This window comes from Monodelphis domestica, chromosome 6, assembly GCF_027887165.1.
Source record: "Monodelphis domestica isolate mMonDom1 chromosome 6, mMonDom1.pri, whole genome shotgun sequence".
NCBI classification, from domain to species: Eukaryota; Metazoa; Chordata; class Mammalia; order Didelphimorphia; family Didelphidae; genus Monodelphis; species Monodelphis domestica.
Window position 1 is genome coordinate 210,731,142 of NC_077232.1, and position 18,541 is coordinate 210,749,682.

The following is an 18,541-nucleotide window of genomic DNA, read 5'->3' on the forward strand; positions in this document are numbered from 1 at the left end:
GATACATATCATTTTAACTTACTGTGTCTCTTAAAAATTTTTTTTTGTTTTTTTTTCTTTTTTCCCTCTTTCTTAATTGCTTTTTGAGGATACTCTTGAGTTCTGTGGTTCGGCATCAGATTTTCTATTCAGGTCTGGTCTTTTCTTTACAAATTCTTGGAATTCTTCTGTTTTTTTAAATGACCATATTTTCCCCTGTATGAATATAGTCAGTTTTGCTGGGTAGTTGATTCTTGTTTGTAGACCTAGTTCCCTCGCTTTCCGGAATATCATATTCCATGCCTTTTGGTCCTTCAGTGTAGATGCACCGAGATCGTATGTTATCTTCACTGTGGTTCCATGGTATCTGAATGACTTCTTAGCAGTTCGTAATATTTTTTCCTTGGCCTGATAGTTCTTGAATTTGGCTATAACATTCCTGGGTGTTGTCAGTTGGGAATTAAATATAGGAGGTGATCTGTGGATTCTTTCAATCTCCACTTTTCCCTCTTGTTCTAAAATATTTGGGCAGTTTTCTTGGATAATTTCCTGTAGTATGATGTCTAGGCTTTTTTTTTTTTCGTCATGGTCTTCCGTTAGACCAATGATTCTTAAGTTGTCTCTCCTGGAGTGATTTTCTAAATCTTCTGTTTTGTGAATGAGGTGCTTCATATTTTCCTCAATTTTTTCATTCTTTTGGTTTTGTTTTATAGTGTCCTGCTGCCTTGTGAAGTTGCTTGTTTCTAGTTTTTGTGTATTCTGGTTCTTAAAGACTGGATTTTATCCCTGGCTTTTTGGTCATCTTTCTCCTTTGAATTGATTTTCTTTGGAGGTCACCTTTCATCTTCTCTGCCTCATCTTTCATTTTCTTTGTCACGTCTTTCATCTTTTTTGCCTCATCTTTCATCTCCTTTTCCTCATTTTGAAACTGATTAATTTTGCTTTCAAGACACTGTTTTCAGTTTCCAGATGACTTATCTTGCTTTTAAAGTTCTTTTCGCAATTGTTGTCAGCCTCTCTTAATTGCGTTTTGAATTGTATTTTGAGTTCTTCCCGGGACTGTATCCAATTTGCTGGGTTTTCTGTTTTCTTTACTTGGTGTTCCCTTATCCTTCTCTTTTCCATTTGCTCTTTGTTCATTGCCTGTATAGAAGTTGTCATTTGTAATTATTTTTTCTGTTGTTTGCTCATATTTACCCCTTCTTTACTCCATGCAGTTGCCTACGCTTTTGCTCCTCTCATTTATTTTATGGTTTTGAGCTTTTCTGTTAGCTTTCACTCTTGGAACTTTGTCAGCAAATCTCTCAGAGCAGTCTGTAGGTGAGGGGTGTTGGCGCTTGAGCCTGCCCTCTGAAGGCATTGATAGGATTAAGTCCAGCTGGGTTGAGCTAGATGTGCCCTGAGGCAAAAACTGTGGGAAGGTGGGGGGGGGGCAATATGGAGTGTATCAGCTGCTGCAACTAGGCTGCCCGCTTTGTGCTTCTTTAGCTGCTTCCTCACAGCCTGTGCTCAACACTTTGAGGCTGGCACAGCTTTGCCCGCAAGTACTCCCTCCAAACCAGCACCCTTGCCAGCCCAGATGTTCCAGCTACCAACGGAGGCTCAGTGCTCTAGGTGGGGGAGGGGTCCTGGGACCTTCCTTTTTCCTTCCCCTTAAACCTAAGTGTTCTTGAACTCAGGCTTTTGGGGGGGCATAACTTTTAAGTTGAGTCCAGCATTAGGGTTCCTTGGCTCTGTCTTGTTGTTAGGTTTGATTTTCAGTCCCCTAGGAGCATTTAGTTTATAATTGGTAGGGAAGGGTTTTCAGAGGTCTGAATTTTCGCTGCCTCTACATGGCCATCTTGACTCCATCTCCAGATGTCTTCTCTATTGATTGATGTTGAAAATACCCCAGGGCAGGTAAGCATGGATCTCCCTTTAGGACAAGCCTTTCTCTGATCCAAATTCGCCCAGCAGGTCTGATAAGGTCTTATAAGGTCTGACCAGGTCTGATAAGGACAGTTTATGGTTGAATGGCTGTCCTTAAGTTCAGCTCCTTCTATATTCCTCCGAAATGATCTCTTATCTGACTGAGATTTATTTAAATAAAGATTAATTTAATAACAAGTTTCGATTGAGGAAGTATCAGGGAAGAGGGAATGGGAATTTCCCTACGTTGGATTTGAGTCTCTCAGGTTGTGAGCTGAGGCCAGGCCTCACAGTCTGGTGGAGGGTTTCTTCTATTCCTGTCTATGTTAATCTGTGTTAGTTTTTTTATGTTCAAGAAGAAGAAAAGGTCCTGACCTTTAGAGCTGGTTGGGCCTGTCTCTTTGGGCTGACGCTCTTAAAGACTGGTCTTACAGTTTAAACTGCTCCCCTTCAATCCTTTTGTTCGAAGACACAATCACAGGTTTTCAGGCAGAGCACACAGTTGGGAAAAATCCAGGAATAGAGGCACTTTTGTTCCAGGACAGGGAGATAGGTTCGTTCCAATTCGAGGGCCAGGAGAGTCATGCGACCAACTGTCACTCTTAAGTTTCCTTTCTCCCCACCAACTGTAATTCTTCTTTTTTTTAATTTTAATTTTTAAACATTATTTTATTTGGTTGTTTCCATACATTATTCACTGGAAACAAAGATCATTTTCTTTTCCTCCCTTCCCCCCCCTGCCCCCCCACCTTTCCCTCTCCCATAGCCGATGCACGATTCCACTGGTTATCACATGTCTTCTTGACTTGAACCCATTTCCCTGTTGTTGGAATTTGCATTATAGTGTTCATTTAGAGTCTCTCTTCAGTCTTATCCCCTCCAACCCTGTAGTCAATCAGTTGCTTTTCATCGGTGTTTATACTCCCACAGTTTATCCTCTGCTTGTGGGTAGTATTTTTTAGATCCCTGCAGATTGTTCAGGGACATTGCATTGATACTAATGGAGAAGTCCATCACCTTCGATTGTACCACAATGTATCAGTCTCTGTGTACAATGTTTTTTTGGTTCTGCTCCTTTCACTCTGCATCACTTCCTGGAGGTTGTTCCAGTCTCCATGGAATTCCTCTATTTTATTATTCCTTTTAGCACAATAGTATTCCATCACCAACATATACCACAATTTGTTCAGCCATTCCCCAATTGACGGGCATTCCCTCGTTTTCCAATTTTTGGCCACCACAAAGAGTGCAGCTATGAATATTCTTGTACAAGTCTTTTTCCTTATTATCTTTTTGGGGTACAAACCCAGCAGTGCTATAGCTGGATTAAAGGGCAGACAGTCTTTTATCACCCTTTGGGCATAACCAACTGTAATTCTTGTCAGTATCTTCTCTCTAACATTCCACTGGCTTTTTGTTCCATCTGAGTAGCAGAAATCTCAAAATTTGCTTCAGTTTTACTTTCCACAATTGTCCCTTTTTTATTGTTTTGATCTTCCCAAGGTCACTTATTTTTATTATATTTTCCAAGCTACTAAATTTCTAAATACTGCCCCCAATAATAAAGTTCCCTCAATTACTCTATCAGTATTCCATGCTAACTTTAAATAATCTAAGGAATTTTATTATGCAGGAATGTTTGGGTAAGGGTAGTTTTGGGGTTTTACAATAAATTCAGTATAATAAATAATTGAACGAAACCATTACAAAGAAATTTAAATCTTAGTGCTAATACTTCTTATTCTTGCTAAGTTGAATACAAATATTTTTCCTATTTTATATATCTATAATTATTTGCAAAATATTTTATCTATATATATTTCCATAAAACACAATTTTAGCATCAGGTTTACAATAAACAAAACTTTACTATCTGCAAATGCAACTTAAGTCTATTTCTAAGTATAATTAACTCTATGCTATGCTTAATTTATTCCTAATCTATTCCCTACTTACTATATTCTCCAAGTCCCTAATCTATAACCTAATTTTATGTAAAACATATATACATGCCATGTTAAATATTTACAGATTCTATCACTATGTCACTAACCAAATTGTAGTATATACTTTATTTATAGAGATTATTTACATATAATACAATAATATACATAGTTCACTAATCTTGATGTCAGTCAAATAGAAATATCTATTGATCTTTCTATTTGCCTAAGATCTTATGGAACTAACTATATATATTTTACATTTTGCATAAATATAATTTCAGAAACTTGTTTATTTAAACAAGATCTCCCAATATATGTCAGTTTGTGATATTGTGCTTTGTGTCTAGTATTGTTGTGTTGAATGAATACTTAATCATGTTTCTTCAGATTTCCAGTTCTCATGTTGACTGAAGGATCTCTTCTTTCTTCCAAGTTATGCAGTGTTGCATGCTATTTCCCAAATATGTGAAATTAATTTTGTTTTATGATTTTGCCACATTCAGTCTTTCATATAAGTTCTTTTTTCCCTCTGCCCTTTTCTCATATAAACAAACTTACAAAGTTCAATGTCTTAGCTGTCCATTTCAGCTTTTCCTCTTGTTTCTTCTCTCTATCAGCTTTACTTGATGCTTTTCCTCTAGGATGCTTTTCCTCTGGGTTGGAAAGTTGATTTCTCACTGTGGCAGGCTTGACTGCTGGGATGTCATTGTCTCAAACATTGTGTCACTATTGTTTTTGTGGTGTACTTTTTTATGTTAATTAGTTGTTGTTTTCATTTCTCAGTACTCTCTTTTGGCTAATTATCTTCTATGTGTGTTACAATGATGTTGGATTTTTCTGGTTTTATGTGAGAATAGTGGAGCCATGATTCTTTCCCTGCAATTTTTATAGCTGTTGGGGTAGTAAGGAATACTTTGTGTGGTCCAGTCTATTTCATGTCTGTAGCCAATTTTCTATTGAAAATTTTAAAATACATTTTGTCTCCTGGTTTGATGTTGGGCAAATTGTAATCCAGGGGGTACTGTTTGTTGTATTAAGCCCATTTCTTGCAACTCTGCCATTCTTGTTTATAAAGCTTATATATATATATATATATACATATATATATATACTTTGTTAATTGACAGTCTCCACCTATAATTCTAATGTAAGCTGGTTTACAAGTCTTTCCTTGCCAAATTGTGTATCCATATAGCATCTCAAATGGAGAGATGTGCAGAACTCCACTTGGTCTTGTTCTAAGATGGAACAGAACCAATGGTATAATTTCCATCCATTTTTGGTGTGTTTCTGCAAAAAATTTTCCTCTCGATGTTTTGATGTCTTTATTTAATTTCTCCACTTGGCCTGAACTTTGGGGATTATATGGTGTGTGGTATGTTGCTCATATTCCTAGATTTTTATAAATTTCACTTAATATTGATTGAGTAAAGTGACTCCCATGGTCTGAGTGAAATTTTGTGGGAATCCCAAATCTAGGTATGATTTCTTTTAATAGGATTTTGACCATAAATGCTGCATTGTTTTTTTTGGCAGGAAAAACTTCTGGCCATCTAGTCAGTCTGTCTATGAAGACAAGGCAATAACTAAACCCTTTGTCTTTTGGCGTATTAAGAAAATCTATCTGTATGCATTGAAACGGGAGTATATGCTACGGGATGACCTCCCTAACCCTTTGGTCTTATAAACTCCCTGAGTGAATTGCATTCACATTTTACATTTTTGACAGACTATTATGGTATATGAGGATATTCCTCAGTGCAATCCAAAATCATCTCACTGAATCGATCGTGGCTTGGATTCCATATTGTCCTTGTGCATGTATTGCATTGCACATGTGATAGAATAACGTTCTAGGCAGGATGGGCTTGCCTAGTTGCGAAAACCATATACCTCTTATTTGTTTTGCCCCCACGTTCTTTATTCATGATTGAATTTCCCGTTCATTGTAGGCATTAGTTAGATCTTCCTGTTCAACTATTGAGAAATTCAATACATGTAGAGGTCCTTCTCTAGCTCCAAATTTTGCTGTAATGTCAGCTCTATGGTTTCTTAAGGACACATGATCTTTAGCCCCTGTGTGTGATCTACAGTGGATTACTGCCACTTCCTTGGGCAGTTGTATAGCCTCAAGAAGTTGCATTATGACTTTGACATATGTGTTCTCTTTGCCTGCACTTGTCAAAAATCCTCTTATATTTCCAAATTTCTGCTGTGGCATGAATTACTGAGAATGCATACTGGGAATCTGTGTAAATATTGACCATTTTTCCCAATTTGCAAAGCTGTTAATAAAGCAATTAATTCTGCCCCTTGAGCACTCACATGCTCTGGTAAGGATGCATAATGTCTTTGTATTACTACTGCCACTCTGGTGTACCTTTCCCCATTAACTATCATGCTTAAACCATCTGTATACATTTTGATGCCGGGTTGTTCCAGGGGAGTGTGGTAGTTTCCTGGGGTTCCCCTTCAAAGAGCAGATCTGGAATCAAGGTTGCAGGATTCAATGGTTGGCAACGTTTTAAAGTGATGTTTTCGTTGCTTAGTACACAATTTTATATTAAGAAAGTCTTTGCTGTGTGCAAGCTTGTAAAGGACATTTCTTCAATATGGACTCTAGTTGGTGTGAAGACTAGACATTAAGTTTTGATCCCAATACCAAATCAGATGACTTTTGAATCATGGTTGCTGTGGCTGTGATTGCTCTTATACAGGGATACATACATACACACACCTTCAATACTGTCTATTTCTTTCTGAAGCTCATTTAATTTCTCCTTTAAAAATTTGGAGGCTATACCATTTGGTATATATATGTTTAATATCGACATTCATTACTTCATTGTTTATAATATCTTTTATTTTTTTTTTAATTTTATTTTTTAAAAATAACCCGTATCTTCTGTCTTAGAATCAATACTGTGTATTGGTTCCAAGGCAAAAGAGTGGTAAGGGTTAGGCAATGGGGGTTAAGTGACTTGCCCAAGGTTACACAGCTGGGAAATGTCTGAGGGTGCATTTGAATCCAGGACCTTCCCCCATCTAGGCCTGTCTCTCAATCCACTGAGCTACTACCCAGCTGCCCCCATAGTATCTTTTAGCAAGATGTACTTTCCTTATCTCTTTTAATCAGATCTATTTGTGATTTAGCTTTGTCTGACATCATGATTGCTACTCCTGGTTTTTTTTACTTCAAATGATACACAATAAATTCTGCTCTACCTCCCTACCTTTTTACTTTGTGTGTGTCTCCCTGCCTTACAAACATTTCTTGTGGATTTTTTTCCATTTGAATTAATTTAGTCAATTTAGAACATTATTCCTACAATAATCATATTATTTCCCTCCCTCCCCTCCAACATACATTTCTTGTAAACAACATAGAGTAGAATTCTGGTTTTTAATCCATTTTCCTATCCCATTCCCATTCACAGTTATTAAACCATCTGTTTCCCCTCCATCTTATTTTTCTCTTGATTTTTCTCTTTTTCTTTTACTCTGGCCCTCCTCACTGGTGTTTTGCTTTTAATCTCTCTCTCACATCCCTCTCCTTTCTGTTGTAATTAACCTCCCACCCTTGTCTTTTTCCCCTCCTACTTCTCTATAGGGCCAGATAGGATTCTGTACCAACCCTTTCTGAGCCCAATTATGCTGCAAGTAAGGTTTAAGCATTGCCTATTAGTATTTCACCCTCTCCTCTACTGTAATAGTTTTTCACGCCTCCTTAGGTGAGATAATTTATCCCTTTACTTCTCTGCCATCCCTTTTCTTTCAATGTAGTCCTTTTTTTCACCCCATGATTTTTTTTTTGCATGTCATGTCATTCTTATCAGCTTATTCCCACACTCTATGTATATTCCTTCTAACTGCTCTATTATTGTTAAAAATTTTTTATGAATTACAAATACCCTTTTCCCGTGTAGGAATATGTACACTTTAACCTTATTGAGTTCCTTAACTTTTCTTTTTATTATTTACCTTTTTACTTTTCTCTTGGATCTCATGTTTGGATATCAATTTTTTTGTCTGGGCCTGGTCTTTTAATGAGTATTTGGAAGTCTTCTGTTTTACTAAATGACCGTTTACCCCCCTGAAAAAATATACTCAGTTTTGCTTGATAGGTGATTCTGGGTTGTAAACCTAGATTTTTTGCATTCTGAAATATCATATTCCACTCATTCTGGTCCTTTAGTGTAGTGGTTGCTAAGTTCTGTGTAATCCTGAATATATCTCCATGGTATGAATTGTTTCTAGTTTCTTGCAGTATTTTCTCCTTGGTTTGGGAGAGATTTTAAAAGCAAAACACTGGTGAGGAGGGACAGAGTAAAAGAAAAATGTTCCTGGGAGTTGGCATTTGTGGTTTTCATATTGGAGGTATTCTGTGGATTCTTTCAATTTCTATTTTACTCACTTGTTCAAGAACATCAGGCCAGTTTTCTTTTTTAATTTCTAATATTATGATTTCCATGCTTTTTAAAAATTGACCATAGCTTTTCAGGTAGATCAATAATTATTAAATTGTTCCTCCTGGTTCTGTTTTATAAGTCAGTTGTTTATATTTCATATTTTCTTCTGGTTTACATATTTTTTAAAATTTTGTTTTGTTTCTTGATGTCTTATGAAGTCATTTGCTTCCAGTTGCCCAATTCTAAATTTTTAGGAATGATTTTCTTTTGTGAACTTTTTTAACTTCCTTTTTGATTTGGCCCATTTCTTATTGCATTGATTTCATTTCTTTTTCCTATTTTTCTTCTGCCTCTCTTAATTGATTTTTGAAATCCTTTTTGAGGTATTTTAAGTACCAGAAGGACAACGATTGACAATATTAAGTAACCAGAGAAGTAATGTGTAGTGGACAGGAATTTGATGGTATCAGGAACTTTTGGGTTCACCTCTCTTACACAGAAATCCTAGGTGAATCCTTTTCCCTGTCAGAGCTCCTTGTAACTAAGAGTATAAGTGGCAGGGGAAGGGACATATGCATTAGTTAAAGAACTTCTCTATGCCAATGTAATAATTAATATGGTCTGTCCCCCACCTCCACACAACCTTTTATTATTTCTTTGCTTATAAATAAGCCTATCTACATATGTCATAGATAGTTATCAACTTTCTCAAAACCATTATTTTTTATTCCTTTTTCTCCCCTAGGAACACATTATACAATGACGAATGGAGGCAGCATCAACAGTTCGACACACTTACTGGATCTTCTTGATGAACCCATTCCGGGTGTTGGTACATATGATGACTTCCACACCATCGATTGGGTTAGAGAAAAATGTAAAGACAGAGAAAGGCACAGAAGGGTAGGTGATATGATTTATAATAATGTAAAGTTTTGTTACAATATGCTCAAAATGAGCCTAATTTGAATATTTATTTTTAGCCATTGACTTTGGGCAGCTGTATTTTAGCAGGTTGTGACTCTTCCTCTTCTTTCTACGTAACAAATTTTGCTCATGTTCTGCAGCCATGACGCCATTTTAAGATAAACTTTTCAAACAAAATGAAATTTATAACCCCTTTCTAATATAGTTTTCTATAATACAAAATTCTGTAAGGCATCAACAGTGTCATAAAGCCTAAAATCAATTTATCAATAAAGTAAAATAGTTTCTTGAAAATGAGATATGGCTAATACTTGTGATGCCTTCGTGGATTTTTGACTTCATCTGTGTAAGTATTCTGCCTTGAATTTATGGTTTAAAACTCCTATAATTTTTTACCACTCTGATTCTGCAGTTCATTAGGGCAGAGTCAGGGAATATTGTTCTATCCACCTCTTACTTCTCAATTTTATTACTTTATGTTAGGATGCCTTTGATGCCTCTCCTTGGGTTGTTAGTAGTATGCTTTAGCTTACCTGCTGCCCTTTAGGTTACTTGTAAGTCACATGTCATATGTATAAAATACTTACTTGGATTTGGACTTAAGAGTGTTATTTATAGAGTTTGTTTGCCATATTGATTCAGGTTTACCTTTGAAATGCCGGGAGATGGGCAGTTGGGTAATATCTGAAAAGTTTTCACTTAAATAGGGTTCTAAATTCAAATGTAACCCAAAAAAGGACTCGTGTCATTGATGTGTTATGAATGTGGTATCTTCAGAACCATAGATAAAAACTGGTAAAAATCAAATGCACACTCAGAGATTTAGCCATATTATTCCTAGAGTACTCTGTAACTTTAGGGGGAGAGTAATGTCTGTTTTCAAAAGATAATCAAGTGTAAATTAGGTATCTAATTGCCTATATCACTGAAAGATACTTCATAAAGACAGCAGTCTAGATATATTTTGTAAGTAATTTAATGTGATATCTAATTAAACAATATAGTTCCTCTTCCTAAGTAGAAAAAGCAACATAGTACATTAGGGAACATTTACCAGAGCTGGTCTAATTTAAATTCTCAGTATTTGGTGTAATGATTAGTAATAATAATAATAAATAATGATAGCCCTTATATAGTGCTTTAAGATTTACAGAGGCTTTACAAATGGCATCTCATTTCATCCTCACAATGACCCTTACTCATAAGTGCTGTTATTTTCATTGTTTTATGAAAGAGGAAACTGAGGCAGCAAGGTTAAGTGACTTGCCCAATGTCACACAGCCTGTATTTGAACTTCAAATCTAGCACTTTATTTAGCATTGCACCATGTAGATGTTTCTTAGTAACAGAGTAGAAAGCAATAGCTCCATCTAGCTCTCATGGCCCTTTGACCGTTATTATTGGTCGCATTCAGTTTTAAGTAAAATTACAAGAGCATTAAAGAGGACCAGTGAAATCTGTCCATGAAAACATTATCATAGTGAAGACATTTGAGTCTGAATTTCACTGATATACTTCTGGCTTTGTGATGGCTTAATTTTCAGGTCACACAGGTCTAGTAGAACTAAAGAAGTTTGAATATGTTTCTAAGTACAACAGCACAACTGCTAGTATTTCTAATTCAAGAAACATTTATCAAATGCTAGCTTTGTGTGAGACACTATGCTAGGTTCTGGGCACAAAGAGGGAAACAAAATAGTTCTTGCCTTCTAAGAGCTTGTCTTGTACTGAAATATGGATGTTTTGGTTTTCATACCTGAAAATAATGTGATTGATGGGTGAGTGCTTGTGTGAGATGTGCCTGAAAAGATGTGTGTAACCATTCTGTATGTGTGCCTGAGTGTATATGTTTTGGGGCATATGTATGTATATATGTGTGTATATATATATATATATATATGTATGTATATATTTTGGTTTGTAAAATTTGTTCTGAGAGAGCTATTCAGTTTCTTCTGGATGAAAAATTAACTGTGAAAGAGTTTTATTTTGATTTCTGTTTGCAGTTTGAAAAATGAAGTTTAAACATTTTAAATTTCAGATCAACAGCAAAAAGAAAGAATCAGCATGGGAAATGACAAAAAGTTTGTATGATGCTTGGTCAGGATGGCTAGTAGTAACACTAACAGGATTGGCATCAGGTAAAAAATGTTTTCTAAAAGGATTTTCTGTATTTTGGAGATAGAAATAATTCTTTTTTGACTTTAGTAAAATTTTTAGTGCTTTATCTTTATGTTTTTAATAACAAATTTCTACATAAGTTTTCCAAAGTTAAAGGATTCATGTTGTCTACCTCCTTTCCTCCCTACCTCCTCCCATAGTTGACAAGCAATTCATTCTGAGTTATACATGTGTTATCATGCAAAACACAAGGATTAGTAAATTTTAAAAGCATTTCTCTCCTTTAAATCTAGTTCTCAAAAAATTTATTTTCAATGCAACTGGAAAGGATCAATTGCTGATCATTTCTTACTATACTAAGGCAGTAATTGCTGCAAAAGTAATCATTACTATATTATTCATGTTCTAAAAAAGACATGTTTAATATTTATAATTACATTAGCATATTCAATGATATAAATATGAAAGGTCAGTATTTGTAAATCACTCAAATATTTTCTTTAGAATTCTTATTTTAGAAATCATAGTGTCATTATTCTTTAGTATACAACATTCAAATGTCAACTATTTTCTCTCTGAATCTCACAATTAGACTTACGGATAATCATTCCATTTTTAATAATTAAAACATATATTTATGCTTTATTTTTTTAATGGATTTATTATTTCATTGATGTGGCAGATTGTTTTATTGTATAAATTATAGTCCATATACCCCATTCTGAGAGATACTTAGAAATACTTCATGGGGGAAAGGGGATCCACTCAACATGTTGGGAACTCATTTTGTTTCTTAATGTTACAGAAATAGATACACATGCCCTCAGTCTTTTCCCATTCCACTTTAACAGTGATGGTATTTGAGTGGCAGAGAAGGGGTCAGAATGTGTTAATTGAATTGATTTTAGGTAGTCTATAAACATTAACTAAGTTGTTAGTATTGAAATCCCTGTCTAGTGGCCAGAGACATATTACAGATAGAACTGAATCATAACCATGTTGACAGTCTCACTGTAAAATCAACTAGATGACTTAAGGAAATTACATGTAAATGGAAGGATGCTCATAGGTTTTTTCCTGAGGGCCAAATAAAAGAATTGATTTTATTTTGTATCCAAAGGCAACATGAAATATCATTTCCTTAAACTCTTGACGTATGTAGTCATTTTGTATTGCATTGGTCATGATGAGCAAAAGGAAATCAGATCATTTTACCTTTACAAATTAGCATCTTTTGCAAGGGATGAATTCTGGGTAAAACTTGATAAAGGATTTCCAGGCAAATCAGTGTATATACTTTAATACTTGGCAACTTCAATGCAAAGGTGTGAGGATAGGGGAGAATGATGAAAAGTAATGGCAAACATGTCAAGATCAGGAAGCAAAAGAGAACAGATGCTTATATTTAATTGACTGCTAATAAGTTTGATGCTGTAGTATCTTGAGGACTTTCTTCAGGAAGGGATGCAAAATGATATGGCCATGCAATTGCAACAGATTTAGCTTAATCTACGTAAACAATTTAGTGATAAAGAAAATCAGAATTGGAAAAAGGAAATTGCTAGATGGACTACTAACGTTTCCTTCACCTATAGACTAGCTCCCTGGAGTGGGGAGGAAAGAGAGGAGGGAAAGAATCTGAATCATGTAACCATGGAAAAAATTAAATAAATGTTTACCAAAAAAAAAAGAAAAAGAAATATACTAAATGTGAAGCAGTTGCCACAGCAAGGAGGTTGAAAAAGCTAAACAAAGAAGGGGGCAAAAGAAGGAATATGTAAAATCCCAGGATAGTAAGCAGAATAGTTGTATGCTAACTTCTGAAGTCACTAGTCTTTCTGAAGTGCATAGGAAAGATTCAGGTTTGGCAAGAGCTTAATTTTCTACTACATCTTTTGACCCTTCTTAAATTTAGGGGAGTAGTCTTTGGACCAGCTTTGTTCACATCTTATCTTACTAGAATAAATATTTTTCCCCCTACTCTCACATTCTACTCTCACAGGTAACATGGTCTAAAAATACGGTATCTTTTATGAATGTCTAAGTTATAGGCCACTTGGTGGCCTTGTGCATTTGAGGTTTGATCCAACAGCAACTTGTTTGTGGTTTTTGGTTTGTTTTTGGAAAGTAGACCATATATAGTCTAAATAGGGGGTGAAGTAGTTATTAAAATATATCTGAAACTAGAGTGGATAATTTCAGCTAAGAAATAGAATTTATCATGAAGTTAGAAATCTATGACAGTGGTAGTTTTGTGTTAGAAATTTGAATAGAAATTTCCTATGCAATTGAGGACTGAGAGAAGAAGGGTTTTTGCTTGAATTTTAGAGCTCCAAAATAATGTCCTTCCCCTCAAAAATTCTGTCAAATAAAGGTAAAATTCTAGTTGTTAGAGCAACTTAAAAAGTACACATGGAAATCAGAATTTAAATCCATTTAAAGCTTTCAAATCTATTTAGTAATTGAGCATAAAGATACTTATGAAAAATAACTAAAAATTGAAGATATGAAATATTAAGAGAGCATGAAACATAAGTATTCAGAGTAAAAAATAGTAAGATGCAAAACTTGACATAGTACCCTGCAAAAAGGTGTTGAGCAAATATTTATTGAATGAATTAATACTCTTTTGACTAATAGGAGCATTGGCTGGATTAATAGATATTGCTGCTGACTGGATGACTGACCTAAAAGAAGGAATTTGCCTTAGTGCATTGTGGTACAACCATGAGCAGTGTTGTTGGGGATCAAATGAAACAACATTTGAAGAGAGAGACAAATGTCCACAGTGGAAAACATGGGCAGAGTTAATCATTGGTCAAGCAGAGGTAAATCTTGTTCTCTCTCAGGAATAAATAAGTTTTTCAAAGGACCCATATATGAGAATCTGTACAAGACAAATTGTGAAATTGTAATTTTAATTACTTCTAATCATTATTAATCTTCTAATCATTATTAAAATTGCAAAACCAATTTAAGGAGAAAGTGAATCACCCAAAAAGAGGTAAAATAATTTACTTCCTCTAAGAGATATGGGAGATTAAAAAAGTCAAATCATTGCTATGATTAAGGATTGCATTTTTGACTGCTGGTATTAATGAAGAATGACATTAGCAGCTTAAGTACTCTGTAAACACACGTATGTGTGTTTTTAAATAGACTTTTGTTTAAGCGTGTGTTGAAACTAAATATAAAACAATTAATAGTTTGTCCAGTAATACACTTAACTGCTAATAGAATAGCAGTTCCTTACTTGGCCTAATTGAATGAATTTGTACTTAAGCCAGGATTTAGGATGAACTATAGCAGTACTACATTCTACATAAATAATGAACTATAGTAGTATAATAATGTTACCTTGTTTCTAAGTTCTATTTCAATTGAACAGTGTGTAATAGAAGGAGTGAGTGGGAATAGGGGGAATGGAAGGAGAGAGGGAAATGGGGAGAGAGAGAAGATTCTTCTATTACAGTGGAGACCCAGGTAGCTGGACAAAAAGAATCCACCATTAGCAGTTACAACTGGCAGTTACTGACAGTTGAGAGTGACTGGGGGGAGGGGCAGTCATCTTATACATTAGAATTCTGTGAGCCCAGTGAAGGAGCTTACAAGGCAAATTTAAACTGACAATTATTTTCCTTTGGGGAGGTTTGGACAGATATTGGGGTGAATGTGGGGTACAGAGAAAAGCAGAATGTACCAGAAAATACTGTAGGCTAGCCTGGTGCTAGTGATACTTGCCCATTTGTATTACTCAATCTTTGGGGCAATTTCCACTATATTCCACAATTTCCTCAGGGCAGTCTTGAATGTAATTAAATTTTGGGAACAAATGAAAATAGAAATGACATTTTTATGGCCAATGTTCCCAGCAGTCTATGGATCTGTCATGATAATTTTGGCAATTTTATACAGCAATCAGAAAGATGACTTAAAGTAATCTTGGGCAAGGGTAACATTAACAACTTGGACAACAGACTTGACAAAGTATTCCCACAGATGGAAGCCATTACAGACATGTACCAGGACTTCAGGGCAAATATGGAGAAACTGGGAAGGGGAAAGATTCTATGAGAGAGACTAATGGTGACAAAGACAAAGACAAGAAAAAATACTGAGACAGTAACAACAACAGCTCTGACTGTTGGAATTTGCACAGAGAAAGTGATGGTAAATTGGCAGACCAATACAGACACAATACAGACTGAGGGACCTGCAGAGGCACAAAAAATCATGCCTCTTATAGACTTTGCTAAGTTCACACAAGATTCGTGAGTTCTACATATGAAGGTCCATAAATCTTTCATAACACAGGACTTAGAGACCCTATGAAAGAGAATGCCCCAGTTCTGTACAGAACCTTTTAAATGTTTTCGTGCATTGAAATGGCATTCAAATTTTTTGAACCGAGTTTTGAGGATGTAGAAATTTTACTTGGGAAACTTTTTAGCTCGCAAGAACAGGCCCAATTCCAAAGAAAGACCAGAGAGGACGAGAATTTGATGAGCTGGCTAGAATTTCATGGGGATGTGGAATATTCCAGGACACGAAACATAGCGATAAAATCATTCTGCATTTGTCCGAATGCATGGGGGAAATTTGAGAGGATTAAGTAGGAACAAAAAGAGCATACCTTAGTTTACTTTGACTGATTGCAGGAAAAGGCGGAGACAATTTTAGGGTTCCCACAGGTTAGCGAGCAAACCATTCCCCCATGTTAATAGACAATTCCTAAGGGGATATAATGCTACACTTAAAAGCTTCTGTAAGCACTTTTGTCCACACTTTGAATCTCTGTAACTACAAGAATTATGGGATTCAGCTACATATCTGCATGATACACACACAGGACAGCAAAGGGAGAAGGAAGACTTAAAGCAAAAGATAGAGGAGACAAAAGAGACATTGAGACAAAAGGAAATAGAGGAGGTCAAAAATTTAGCAACCATTAGGACTTTCCCACAACAAAGGCCCCAATACCAACAGAGAGATCAGGGGGATGCTAGGAGATGCTTCCTTTGCAATAGAATTGGGTACATAGTCAAATTTTTGTTCCGTGAAGTCATGGTATGAGCAGGGTAACGATAGGGGGTCACAATACAACAACCATTACAACCAGAATAGGGGCTACAAGAATAATCCCAGGGAAAACACCTATTACAATTCATACAAACCAAAGTGTTGTGAACACTGAATTGTAAAATAAAAATGTTCCAGATCTCAAAACAATGCAAAGACTAGTCAGTGATGGAACAAAGCCCAAATATGCAACTGTAGTGACTAAGGAATATACCACACTTAGTTTAAAAGGGGTCGAAGGAGGCACAGCAAGGGCTATTTCACCAAAAGGGTACAGGGGTGCATTTCTGGGGTTATTGAACATAAGATACTGAGAGAATTCTTAGTGGAAGAGTTAGAATCTGGGGAGAAAGAGATCAAAAACAGAAACTCAAAACATTGGGAGTGTGAAAAGGGAGAGAGTTGCAAAAAGAAATATTAGATATAAACAAAATATTTGAAATTTATAGGGGCATAGAGGAGACTAATGGGATGAATAAGGAACAAATCAAGAGATACCTAGAAAATTTTCTGATATGTACATATGGGTTGGGAATAGGGAACACAGGAGTTCCTAACAAATCCTTAAGTCAAATCCAGCATCACAATTAAAACTTACCAAATTCAAATCTTTCACTAATTCTCCAAACCCTAGAAAGAAGAGAATAGGCAAAAAGCAAAAGACAGCACAAGAAAAGCCCAGAGTTACAGATTATAGCATGCAAAATTCCATACCCCCACTTTCTAAAGAGCAAGGGCAAGCTTCTACACAGAGGGGACAAGGGTTAGGATTTCCTACTACCCACTTTCCTTGCCCGACACCCCTACCTCTCCTTTCCTGTGTGAGTTAGGTCTGGCTAGCTTCTGACACTAGGAAAGGGGGCAGAAGATTTGGGGTGAATCAAATCTTTGCCCAAAAAGGGAAGGTTAGCTCAGGATCCCAGTGATCCAAACTGCCTAACCCAAGGAACAACATCTCTCCTTGATAGTGGAATGACCATCCTGCCTCTCAACAACAGCTAGGACCAAAGGGGAGGCAATGGGTCATTTTACCAAAGTTAATCTCTCCAGTTCTTGTCCTCCATCTTGCAGAACTATTCTCTGAGGAGACATATTCCCTCTGTCAGGGGGACAAGACTTGGCTACTTCTCTCCCATAAAAGAGAGGGGAAGAAGAATCTCTTCACCCTCTCTATTTCCCTCTCTCTCTTTCTATTCCACCTGTTCCCCTCCCAGTCCTTCTATTACAGTGTGTGGGTATGGAGCAGGTGAATGTAGGTTAGGTAGAGTGGAGCACATTTTCTGTCAGTCATAGGACTGAAGAAAGGAAACCCCAGGGAAATTGACTCAGGTGTCTTGATGTATGGATACATAATCTTTTTGAAAACTGTTTTAGTACTAGGCTTCTCATAGATCTTCCATCATGATGAAACTAAACCAGTCATTTTCTAATGCTATAAGCATTTGCTTTTGTGTTAGTGGATACAATATTATTAGTTTAAATTCACTGAATACTGAATTGTTTGGGTTTTTTTTTTCAGGGTCCAGGTTCTTACATAATGAACTACATAATGTACATTTTCTGGGCTCTGAGTTTTGCATTTCTAGCTGTTTCTCTGGTGAAGGTATTTGCTCCATATGCCTGTGGCTCTGGAATTCCAGAGGTAAGATATGCAGAATTTAACAGCATTAAAAATTTAGCAATATGTTAGGATGGATATCTTCTTGTCCTTTGGAAGTGTGTTTTCTTAGAAAATGATTTGCTAATTATAAGATAAATAAACTTATATAGAGCTTTTAAGAGTTAAAATTACTGTTAGACATTAAAATAATCATGTACTATTTATTTACTCTTTAGACTTCTGTTTGCCTTTGGTGTTTAACTGTGATAGATAAGAATTTTTTTAAATTATCAGTTTAGCAGTAATAGAGCAAATACCCCTTGTTATAATCCAGTTATTTAATGCAACAGATAATTTTTTAAAAACAAGATACTCAATTTTACTTAGTAATATGAAATAACATATATTTCTTCTCTTAATTTAGCCAGTCTAAGAACCCTTTTCCATACTATGCTTACAGCTGCTATTTATAAATTTGCACATTAGATCTAGAATTTAATAAAAATGTATCTGTGGCAAATACTTCTATGCCAGTTTTTGTCAACATTGTTGTGGAGGTGTTATACTACTGT

At 35.7% G+C, this 18,541-nt stretch overlaps 1 protein-coding gene across 7 annotated transcripts in view; it reads left to right on the forward strand.

The window, feature by feature from the left end:
• Nucleotides 1–18,541, forward strand: part of CLCN3 (chloride voltage-gated channel 3) — a 145,344-nt gene that overhangs the window by 98,785 nt on the left and 28,018 nt on the right. For all 7 annotated transcript variants that reach the window (XM_056802889.1, XM_056802890.1, XM_001373293.5 and 4 more), the window contains 4 exons: nucleotides 8,988–9,145; nucleotides 11,211–11,310; nucleotides 13,931–14,118; nucleotides 17,889–18,011. In XM_056802889.1, coding sequence (XP_056658867.1) covers nucleotides 8,988–9,145; nucleotides 11,211–11,310; nucleotides 13,931–14,118; nucleotides 17,889–18,011 — 569 coding nt within the window. The remainder of the gene's footprint in view (nucleotides 1–8,987; nucleotides 9,146–11,210; nucleotides 11,311–13,930; nucleotides 14,119–17,888; nucleotides 18,012–18,541) is intronic.